Source organism: Cyprinodon variegatus, unplaced genomic scaffold, assembly GCF_000732505.1.
Source record: "Cyprinodon variegatus isolate N-32 unplaced genomic scaffold, C_variegatus-1.0 Scaffold252, whole genome shotgun sequence".
Classification (NCBI taxonomy): domain Eukaryota; kingdom Metazoa; phylum Chordata; class Actinopteri; order Cyprinodontiformes; family Cyprinodontidae; genus Cyprinodon; species Cyprinodon variegatus.
The window spans coordinates 58,119-70,550 of record NW_015150705.1 but is presented as its reverse complement, the minus strand read 5'-3'; the positions used below and the strand labels follow the sequence as shown (position 1 = coordinate 70,550).

The window sequence follows — 12,432 nt, the reverse complement described above, 5'->3', positions numbered from 1 at the left end:
AAGGATTATCACTGAAGAATAATTTTTTTTTTTAGAGAAATCTTTTCTGAAAGTGAAACTAATTTATTTCCCAGATATTCTTGTACTTTATTCAGGGCTCGATGTTAATCATTGCCCGATCGCCCGGGGCAACTAGTTTTTATTGTCGGGAGGGTACAGATTTCATTGCACTTGCCCGGCGGGCAAATGCAATGATCGCAAAAAAAATAAAAATAATTTGTCACTCAAAATTACTTTAAAATCACCAACATTCGCTGAAAACAACCCACAAGCGTTGCCGGCGCCATTTTTGTTGTTTTGTACACATTCTCACGTGATTTAAAAAAGCCGCGTGATTTTCCGCTAGATGGCGTGATTCAGCTCTTGGGGAGAGTATTCTGCAGAGCAGCAGCTGGATGATGAATTTAGTCTATACTATAATACACGCTAGATTAAAAATGATCAGTCAGGGATTAGGAAAATAATAATTGTATGAGCACAGTGTAAATATTTCTATCATATGGCAGTCTTCTGTACAGTGATGCAGGTCATGCATTAAAAAATGTTCATTAAATATTTTTCTCTTAGAAATTGGAGTGGTGCATTTAAATGTTATAGAGCTAAACATGTTAAATTGGTGAGTAGTAGTAGTGTAAGTTTTTAACCTGTTAAGTTTTTTTTAGATTTTTAACATTACAATTTATATTTTTCCAAGCACACAACAGTTTAAAGCAAAGTTTAGTTTGAAAAGAATGTGCAGGAAGGATGAAAAGCATGTTAACACGGTAATGTAGGCTTGAGTTCATTATCTGACGCATGCAGATACACACCAGGAACCTGGAAACTTACTGAATTACGAAAAAACATTTAAAGCTACAGTGTGTAATTTTCAGCGACATCTAACATTCAGACTGCAGACCGCAGCAACATGAACATCTCCCCCCCACCGCTTCTCCCCCCCAACAGTACGGCGAGCGTTACGGGACAAAATGTCTTCCACGACGTCCGCATCACCTACCTTCTCAATTAATGAGGTTTGTTTACATAGATAATTTTACAGATAGTATTTCATTAGTCTGTGTGTTCAGTACCGTCTCAGTTCATCTCTCTCAACTTGCCGTAGTTACTTTCGAGCGTAATGGGCGATCTTGCAATCGCTAGTTTGTTTGCTCTACGCTGCCGTAGCGCAAAGATGTCTGCCTCCATGGCTGCGAGACCCGCTCCTATGTAATTATAAATAACGTGAACCCCTGTTATGGGTCACATTCAGTCATTGTGGCGAACAGCTGAGAATCAACACTCAGTTTATTTAAAAGATGAAAAATAAGAGAATAATTTTGGTACAGAAATGTTGGCCCTTAGGCTGCTGGAAGACACAGTAGAGACCACTTTTCATCATTCTTCTTCATTCAATCTCTATTTTCCAATTTTTCAGTATTTGGTTGTGCAGACCCTAACATTATCATCTCTCTGCTTTTTCTTTTCAAAGTAGCTTACTTAATCTGGTCTGTTTTTGTTTGGCTGTGACACCAACCTGGAGGCAAATGTTGCTGCAGCCATCAACTACCCCGATTATAGTTGGGCCTTTTTTTTTTTTTTTGGTATAGTCCTGTTTCTCTTTTATACATAGCTATTAGTTTTGATTTTACTAACTGTGACTAACTGCATGTTCTTTCTTTCATCCATTAACTTGAAAATGGTTCAAAGCTTTTCCACTTAACTGTTTCTGTCCTAGACAAAGCCACATAGGGAGCTAGTTTAAAGCTGCTTTTTGTATGTCTGCTTCTGTCTCCTTGAACCCAGTCGGCCTCTGCAGAGGGCCGCTCACACTGTACATGAATCTGCTTGAGGTTTCCCGCTGTTCAAATGGGGTTTTTCCTCTCCACTGTTGCTGCATGCGTGCTCTGTGTGAGGGATGGCTGATAGCAAATATTGTTGCAGCAAGCTCATCTAGGAGGATCATGTCCAGAAGTTAGTGACTGGATGCAATCAATTGGTTTTCTTAAGATAGAAACTTTTTACCAATCTGACTGGATGATCTAATTGAATTGTCCTCGTAAGCAATTTGAGTTGTAAACTCGTGTTGTAAAATGGCAGTTACTAAATAAACTGAATTTAACAGATTTAGGTTCAAGGATTAGATTAAAAATATTTACTAAAGAAATGAAGCTATGAAAAAGCTTATAAAAGCCAGGAAAGAATTCAATAAGAGCAAAAACAAAGTGGCTGCTTGGTAGGAAAATATAAAGAAATTCAAAGTCATTTACAAGCTTTTATGCAACTTATTTGATTTACTTAGCTTAAAGAGTCAAGGCGATTTATTAAGCGAGGAAAATACACCAATGTTTCTAACTGTACGTTTGCTGTTTACTTTATAAAATACGTTATGTGTTAGTTTTATTGAGGATGAATTAGGGAAACTCAATAAAACAGCACTTTAAGATCTATTAATCCACGTTTTCTTTTAAACTGTGTACTTTGGAAGCTGTAAAAGGACAGAAACTGCGCTCTGAAGTTTTCTGACCCTCTCATATTTCTTGTTTTTTTTTGTCACACACTTCAGTATCTCAAGGTTAATATCAATCACTGATTAGTTAAGCACTAAAAACTGATGATGATTAAAGTGTAAAACAAAACCGTCCCAACCAAGCTTACCCAAGGGAAAAGGTAATCCTAGGAAACAGTTGTGAAAACCTTGGAGCTAGCCAAACAATTACCATAATGAATAAATAAATTAATCCACCATTGTTGGAAAGGAATGTTGGTTTGTTAGCTTTATTTCAAAGGTCTTTATCATATAAAACCACCTTTGAATTTTACTTGATTCATATCTGAGGAATTTTCTTGGATTCTGCTTGGTGAGCAGCAGCCCTTCCGGTCCAGGAAAATGAGAACGCCATCATTGCCCTTCATAGAACGGTGATTATCTGCTCCCTCAGTGATGGACTTAATGCAACAACCCTTCCCAGTAAACGCCGCGCCCATGTTCTGAGATCAGGAGGTGTTGTTGTGATTGCCCTTTTCGGGCCGATTCTCCAGTCCTGCGAGAATTTTTCAATATGGCCGACTTTCAGGCTGATCATGCGTCGTGTAGTGTACAGGGGGTAATGAGGGTCGGCAGAAAATCAGACAGGTTTGAAAATCAGTCAGCCGTCTTGGGCAAATAACTCAGTCGGCAAACGAGGATTCTTCTTCTTCCTCTCAGACGAAAACCCAGAAGCATGGCGGGGCTGCGAGTGAAAGGGAGTTCTTTCTGTAAAATTGACAGACCCTAGTAGCCACGTTTGTTCAGCCATGTCTTTGTCCAAATACGTCGTTGCCTTTTCTTTTTAGGGCTTTCAGCAACAAAATTGCACAAATTGCTAAGTCAGCGTTTCACTCTAGTGAGCTTCATATTCTTCTTCTCCTCGTTTGGCTTCTGGATAGGCGAGTCCGAGTAGCGCCATCTCACTACCGATCTGAGTCCGACGTGGTTTTTAGACGTACAGTGTGAGCAGGTAGATCGCATCAGAGTGTCGGGCCGCACAGTGTGAGAACATCAAAAGCTGTGAACTCATGCTGTATGATGAAATCACACTGTAGCTGCTTTCAACGACTGAAAAAAAATCGCACAGTGTACGCCCGGCTTGAGGTAGAGTCAGATCCTTATTGTTGTTAAAATGTGTTTATTTTGTCACTAAGGGGTCTTGGGGTCTTTATTCAGCTGCCCTAAACACCTAATAGCTGACGTGGCATGATATCATGCGGCAGTGCCTCTGGGCTATCGTCATAAATCGGACGGCAACCACAAGGAAAGAAGCAGCATCCCAGTAAAGGCATGTGTCTTTTCTACTGGATGAAAAATAATACCAGCAAATATTTGAGATTTCCTAACAAATTGATATTCTGTAAAAGGCAACACTTCATCATATATATCAGGGCTCAATGCTAACTATTGCCCGATTGCCCAGGGAAACTCGTTTTTATTGTCGGGAGAGTACAAATTTCATTGCATTTGCCCGCCGGGCAAGTAAAAATGATCGCAAAAATAACAACAACTTTAAAATCACCCACATTTGCTGAAAACGACCCACAAGCGATGCCGGCGCCATTTTTGTTGTTTTGTACACATTCTCGCGTGATTTGAAAAAGCCACGTGATTTTCCGCTAGATGGTGTGATTCAGCTCTTGGGGAGAGAATTCTGCAGAGCAGCAGCTGGATGATGAATTAAATCTATACTATAATACGCGCTAGATTAAAAATGATCAGTCAGGGATTAGGAAAATATTAATAATAATAATAATTGTATGCGCACAGTGTAAATATTTCTATCATATGGCAGTCTTCTGTACAGTGATGCAGGTCATACGTTAAAAAATGTTCCTTTATTTTTTTTTTTCTTTTAGACATTGGATTGGTGCATTTAAATGTTATAGAGCATGTTCATTGATATATATACAAAAATGAATATTAGGAACTATATTTATCAAACATTATACTGGGCAAGTAAAAATTGTTTCTGGGCAAATAAAATGTGAAAGCCACTTGCTCGAAGGGCAAATCCTTAACGTCAACCCCTGATATATGCTTATATTTGACCTTGGCAGGCTTAAAAAAAAAAAAAGCGTTTCACAACATTAACAACCTATCCAGACTTTGAATAGGCCACATTTACAAGTTGTCTTTCTTAAATAATCCTTGGTTTGGTGATCTGAAATAGGGCTGGGCAATATGGCTTTGAAATCTTATCAAGGTATTTTGTGGTACTTTTGTAATATTTTCACGATAAAAACACTCTTAATTCTCGGAAGTCGTATAACTGTGAATGCATGCCACAGCAATCAGAGCCCCACAATCACAAACACTAATCTTAATTAAATATATAACTATAAATTGGCTTTTTCAGGACACCAGTTACATAAAGAAGTACGATTTATATCACTTATCATCCTGTAGAATCAGCATTTAATCATATTCGTCTAATTTGCCGATTTGAATGAAAATAAAAGAAGAAAAATCTGTTGGAACTTGTTATAATCACTAATTCTTATGTTTAGACAAAAAATAACAATTTTTATTATGACTATAATTCATCACAATAACGATAAGATAAATGCCCTCCCCTAATCTGAAATATTTTGTGTGGAAAAACGCATAAACAAAATAAATCTTTAAGACCGTTGAGTAATTCTTCGCAGCACTGCAGATGAAATATTTTTCCCCAAGTGTGTAAACCTGTTGATTTATGCACATCACATTTTCTAAAGAACACTCCATTCCCAGGCAACAAATTGCCCCAGAGTAGTTCTATTTGAATTGTACACAAGTGTCCATACAGAACCAGAACATTATTTCCCCAGAACCGGGAGGAAAGTGGCTTTAAAGAAAATGGAGAGGTCTTTTCTTTTTGATTGGACGGCCTTATTGCTGCCCGCTCAGAAGTGCTGTTAGAGGCATTTTAGATCAAATTCAAAGGTGAATAAAGACCTAGGCTCCACACTTTACCTCAATTTCCCCCCACCTTTTCTGGAGCATTGTCGCTTTGCGGCTCCACTGAATAAAGGAGGTCTCTTTTGTGCAGCTTCACACATTCCTCTTTGACCCGCTCTATCTTTTCCTTTTTTCCCTTCATCTTTTTTTTCCCCTTATTCACTTCTTTTCTCGCTGTCACCCTGCTGTTTCCTGCCTGCCTCAGCCTCCTGTTGGAAGCAAAATTAGCTCACACCACATCTTTTTGCTGCTCTCCTCTGGCGTCTCCTCCTTCCTGGCCGACGAGCTTCATATTTTTTACAGATCAGGTGTTTAGGCTGAAGTTGGAGTACGATTTCTCTCTAGTCTTCCACTACTCCAATCGCCTCTTCACGCTCCCATGAGCCATGGCGGAGCCTTTTCATTAAGAAGCGCTCTGATAATTTTTAATGTGGGCATCAAGCAGTGTCCCTTTCCCCCAAACGGTTCTCAGTCCTGGACCTCAAAAGCGCAGTAAAATGTAGAGAAAGAGGGCTGCTCAAAGTTAATACTTATCCTCTGCTCTTACATAAGCTCCTTGCAGTCTTTAAATTAAAATCAACTTCTTTATTTTTCCCCGTTTTAAACAGTCAAGTAGCATCCCGGTTTAATTCCTTTCCAGTATTTAAGGCTAATCCTCCTGCGGTGCTAATGGGGTAAACTTCATATCAAACGCTCATTTTAAAAGTCGGTTGTTTGTCAGTTTAATGGTCTTTGCACAGTTGCTGGAAATGCTTTAGATGGAAAGTTGCTTTAAAAAACCTATTTCTCACAGTCTTATCATTCAAAACGCAGAGATGAAAATTTAAAACTGTTTACAATCAACTAAGTACCCCCGAATACTTCCTTTTGCAGTTTATCAGCTCTTAGTGGTGGTTCTGGTTTCTTAAATGGTCCTGCTGTCTCTCTTAGGATTCTATCTCTGCGTCCAGGGTTTCCGCGGGTCATTTTAAATCATAAAAATTCATTAAATTATTATTTTTTAAATTAAGGCCTTAATTGGCATTAAAATTCATTAAATGTGATTGTCATAGCATTTAAAATGCTTTATTAAAAAAGAAATATATATATGTTTTTACAAACAATTTCGTCAGATATATTAAATCCAATATAACTGGTTCTGGGTTTGCACAGAACTGCTTCTGGTTGATCGTAAAGCCATATGTTTAGGAAAAGAAGCTCGAGGCGGAGTAAAAGCTAGGGAAATGAAAAATGTAAATTTCAACAAAAGTGGCTGGAAAACAAGGAATTCAGGACATGGCTGCAGCGTGTCGACAGTAAAGATGATGGATTTTGCTATGTTATTTATATATATATGTATATTAGGGATGGAACGATTTATGAAAACCGTCCGAAACGTTCGGTTCGACTGTCTCGGTTCGATTCGCGTGTGTTTCGTTCCGTTCATGCGCTGCTCCTTTTTCTCATAGGCGAAGCGTGTACACTCCAGAGCAGAAGGTGGCGGTACTGCGACCAAAGACAACCACCAGTAGTAAACAAGAAGAAGAAGAAGCGAAGCAGCTTAGCCGGGTGTAGCAGAAAAAAATCAGTTGTTGTGGAGTTTTGTGTGGGTATGGCGAGTGGGACAGAACAGGAGTTGGAAGACGCACCAGCAGCACTTTATAGGTCTGCTGTATGGGAGCGCTTTGCATTTAGAGTGACCTACGATGACGGCGGAAAGAAAGTTGTGGATAAAAGTGCAACAGTGTGCAAGCATTGTGCAACACGTTTTGTTTATGCTAATAGCAAAACGACCAACATGTCAGGCTAACAATCAACATATACTGAACCGAACCGAAAACTGTGACCACGAAACCGTGAACCAAAACCAAATCGTGGATTTTGTGAACCGTTCCACCCCTAATATATGAGAGTCATGGGTACTTGTTGATTCCATTAAAATTATTTCTAAGAGCATCTAAAAAGCATTAAATAAGAGTTACTCATTCCTGTGTAATCCCTGTGCATCATTATCATCATTACTAGGAGTGGCCTAGTCAAAGTCTAGACTAAAAACAGTCAACACTTTCCTCTTGATGACCCAGTTTTGGATAGATTTAATGGTTGTTACACAGATAAGCTCACATTTGATGCCATATCACCTTGGTAAGGGCCCTGTCACACCTCGACGCTTTAGACCAACGTATGCCTGGTGTACGTAAAATCTGTCAAAAAAATACGTTTTGTAGAAGTTACGAACACCCTGATAAATGCTGGCCCTCATTGACATACGGCAAGTACACCAGCGTATGCTTATATGTGGGCCATACGTTACAGCTAAGTTATCTGACATACGTTAAGTGTAAGTTACTCATAAGGGGTAGTGTCCAGCTTATCTAAAACTTGTGCATAACTGATGCGTAAGTTATCCAGAACTTATCTCCAAAGCATATCAACGTATCTGACGTGTTCCAGACGACCGCTGAACGTGTTTCTAACATTGGCAGCGTTTTGGTATAAAGGGGTTCACAGGAGGGAACTGTCAGTTTTCCTCCAGACTTCATCCCCATCATAGGGTGAGCAAGAAGGTCAGTGTGACGGATCCTCTCTGCGTTCACGCCCAAGACCAACAAACTTCCTACAAAACATGACACTGAATCTGCTGTGACTACAAACCTTTTTTTCTTTAGGTTGGCGAGGTTTATAACTGCGATCAAACGCAGGCCAGGTGTCTCCGGGCGCATTGCTGCCCTCTCTGGACACTGGCTTGTGCATCATTTCATGGGCATTACGCTGTTGTCCATTATGCATAATTTAGGCTGCCGTTGGACATAAGTTCTCACTTCCTTATGAAAGCTGTATGTATTTGCCCAAAATTTTAAAAATACATCGAAAGTTTTAGGAGATTCTGAGACGCCGGCATACGCTGGCTAAATCGTGAAGGTGTGACAGGGCCATAATGAAAGGAGTTAATGATTCACATTATGAATGCAGAGTGCCCAGATAATGTCCAACCCCCCCACACACACAAGCAACATTGATATGCTGTGCATTGTTAAAATCTGGATTCTTTTATGGAGATAATCTGTCAACACACCGTTGAAATGAAAATGCGTCAACAGGCAGCCGGCGTTCCTTCCATAAGGTTGTTTTTTATGTTGTAAAGCCTTTGAATATACTTTCACTCTCCACAGCAGCAACTACTAAAACTTTAGTTTATATCGAGGTGCCTAACTGGCTGATTATCAAATCAAGCACATTGGATTAGCAATAACAGGCTGCTCCTTTTCCTGCTGGCTTCATCTTTGGTTAATGAATAATTGACAGCGTCTAATCTGCAATGTTTTAAATAATTTTACAACCCCCGTAAAACTGAATCGTTACTTTGCCCTGATGTGTAAAAACCTTGATTTGTTAGAGAGTGTTCTTTCTTTTTGATGTACAGGAAATATGTCACGGTTTGTACTTTTGATTAGATTTTTTTGCCAAACATGGAAATTAAAAGTTATCCATGTTTTATTTTTTTTTTGTCTTTTTGCACAGCATGTGGTTTTCTATCAGTGAACTGCTGAGCTTAACCAATTAGCTAATCAAGAGAGAAATTATGAAAAACACTTTGATAATCAACCGCCTTAAAGGCTTTGCATATGAAAAGGTGCTAGTTTTCAATTAGTTTTCAATCAGAATCAGCCTGGCAGGGGTCAGAAAATACTTTATGATATGACTTTCAGGATCATTTTGTTGTTTAAAACTGACTAACATGCAGATTTAAGTGTTGTCCAGTGGTTAAAAAAAAAAAAAAGTTGATAACATGGACTAAAAAATAGATGTTTGATATTTTGAGCATTTTATGTGGCGAATTGAAAGGTTAGAACTATGGAAACAATTAGCGTTGATAGTCTGAGAGGTTGATAGTAAAAAAAAGGAGAATTAAAATGGAGGATTAAACTTTGTTTACCAGCTGCGATGTATTTTTTTAAGTAGTACTATACTAATATGAAAGAAAGGTTTAAAGTATTTTTATATATTTAATATGAAAAATAGCTCATTAAATGTAAAGATGTAGATTTTTATAGTTTTCCTTGAAGCTAAGAAACAGTGGGTGTCTTGAAAAAACTCAATTTGTCTGAATTTATATAATAGGTGTTAAATTTGGATCTTTGATTTGTTTCTGTTATGTAGCTACTGCTCTTTATTAAATTAAAATCCATGTGATGCATTAATCTATAGCCAAACACACTGATATTAAAGATTACTATGCTCACTTTGCTATTGCGTATTGTAGAGTAGTTAATTGTTGCTACAGCAGACGTGAAATAATTTTCACTGTTTACCGATTTATCTGAGTTGGCAATCATTTAAGGTACTCATTATTTCGAAACAAGAGATTTTTGAGAAGAAAAGCTTCATTTATTGCTACTAAACTAACAGCCGTTCGTGCTAACAGCTGGAAGAAGAAATAAAAAAAATGGCTGTTCTGCCTGCTAGATGTTTAAACTGATGGTTACTCAGATCTGTTACTAAGACAAAGTAAACAACATTTTGATTTAGACTGTGAGAACAAGTCATTTGTAATCATTTTTGAGTATTTCTGGCTTAATATTCAAAGAAAGCCCATAGAACTGCTGTCCACTGCCATTAAGATATTGACTACTTCTAGCTAATCTTCATAACTCAAACTGACTAATTATATTCTTTTACCGAAACAAGAGAAAAGCTATCTTGCTTTGACATGTTTGTTTCTCTTCGTTTTTTGACAAAAGAAGTAGGATGAAGTAGTCTTCCAACTTTCTTTGCTTCCTGCTTTTTACTTCAATATTTTGTTTGCCTCATTTTTAATGTGGCTGTTTTGCAAAAAACGACTGAAAAAGAAAAAGTCACATTTTTCATTGTTACAAATGCAAAATTACTCTGCAGAAAACTATAATTAACACATTAATCAAGAGTCCCGATAACTGGCAGGTGCAGCCCTTCTGAGATATGCTGTGAGCCAGTGAAGAAAAAAAACAAAGTGTCAAGCGTTAAAAGTTAGAGAGTAAACTTTGATCCTATAGTCCCTGCTTGAATCTTCTTCATCCTCCGCATCCTCATCATCTTCAGTCTTGGAGCTGGTAGCTATAGATGGATATGTGCTGCTGAATATACCTCCCTGCTCGCATGGCGTTCCCCCTGCAGCCAATGTTCCCTGCCAGTCTGGCCCGACTCCAGCCCACATCTGCATTGCTAATCTATAATTCTGTTTAATTAATGACCATTACAGCAGTTACTGCAAACCCACCCCGTCGCCCTCACTCACTCTCTCTCCCTCTCTTCTACTGGCCTTTTTAACGCCGTGCGGAGAGTTACAGTACTTCCTTTATAGAATCACAGTAAAGTCTTGAGCATTTTCCTGGAAATGATGTTGAAAGATGGTTCCTAAACCTCTGCACAGAGCCTCTGCTTTTGCTGACAGGCTCTCCTGCAGGTGTTATTTTTTTCCCGCTAAACACTGTTCTTTTGTACTTCAGCGCCTGAATTGCATTCAGATCCTCAGAGTTGTCACATTGCCTGTCAGTGAAGCTGTTCCCAGCGGCTGCACATGAAACGCACATCAACCAACTCCAGCGTTTCTGTTAGGAGCCTTAAAGCCTCGTAGATCAGCGGCAAAGATGCCTTTCAAGCCCTGTAAATGTGTATCCAGATGACCTCACATGTTCTCCCTGTTTAATCCCTTTTCTAACCTTCTGTTCTCCTGTCTGTGCTTTTATCCAGAGGCCACAACCAGAGGATGGAGTTCCTCGGAGACTCCATCATGCAGCTGGTAGCCACAGAATATCTCTTCATCCACTTCCCTGACCACCATGAAGGACACTTAACTGTAAGATAAATCACTCAAATCAAATGTCATCACCCACACTCCTTACAAGGCTTTCTTTTCATTTTCCCACCCACAGACATCTCTACTGCATCTTTCTGCCTCTTTCTTTTTACATACTTTTACTACAAGTTTAATCTTAGTTTTTTTGTCTGTTTTAATGCAATATTTTCTTTTTTTATACTGAATAAGGTGTCAGACATATTTGTACTGACCTCCATCTTTTGTTGCTCAGAAAATCTTCCGCTCTCCTTCACCTCACACGATGTGTTTACTGTACTCTGTGTGTGATGGGTATTGTCAGGAGACCAAATTGTTCAGAGCTGTTCAATAACAAACATCTTTGTCTGCTCCTCCGTCTGTCAGACTCTGTCAGGTTCCTAAACTAAAAAAAAAGTATCCAGATGAAATATTCAACCTGAAGAGGTCCAAGACCCAAGTTAACCCGAGAAACATCCTGAGCGGATGCATATTTACAAGGGATGGCATGATATACAAAGATCAGGGGCCTCTAGAGAGAGAGGGAGGGACCAACAATAAAACCGCTTGCAAATGGTCAATATTAACCTTTTTTACCTATTTTCTTTTTTTTTAGACCACGCAGAGATTTCAGACTATTACACCAGATGTTCTTAAAAGCTTTCCCTGTTGGGATATTTCTTATTAGGGATGGGAATCAATGGGAATCCGTGTTTCAATACCATGGCACCATTTGGCAGCTCACTTAACGATTCTTTTATCGATTTTAGGCAGCACCAGAGCCTAGCGCTGGGCAGCAGGACTTACGTCACGTTTTTTTACGCGAGTTACGCACACGGCATTCAGTAAGATAGTAAAAAGAAAAAAGCAAAAACAAAAGTGGTCAAAGCGAAGGTTTGGCTTCATTGTAAGGAAGAGAAAGGTGGCAACAAGGCCTTCCGCTTCTTCTGTCTGTTGGATGACATGGTAAAACTTCAGGGGTGGAGCTTGTTACCTGCCACGCCAATTGTTGATATCTTAGGCGAGCGACAGCAAACAAATGTGGCCACTTTGTCACTGGAATTGCGTCTGGTGTGAAGGCATCATTAGAACACCTTTGGCACTAATTGGAGCAAATCTTCACATCCAACCATAAACTACCCTTAGGCCCCGTCCACACGAAGCCGAACCCTGGCCTAAACGCACAAATTTT

General features: G+C 39.1%; 1 protein-coding gene across 1 annotated transcript in view; it reads left to right on the top strand.

Annotated features, from left to right (window-relative positions):
* The window catches only part of drosha (drosha, ribonuclease type III), a 211,336-nt gene that overhangs the window by 150,756 nt on the left and 48,148 nt on the right, over window positions 1–12,432 (top strand). Inside the window, exon 26 of the mRNA XM_015382192.1 lies at window positions 11,159–11,264. Within this exon, the coding sequence (XP_015237678.1) occupies window positions 11,159–11,264 (106 nt within the window). The remainder of the gene's footprint in view (window positions 1–11,158; window positions 11,265–12,432) is intronic.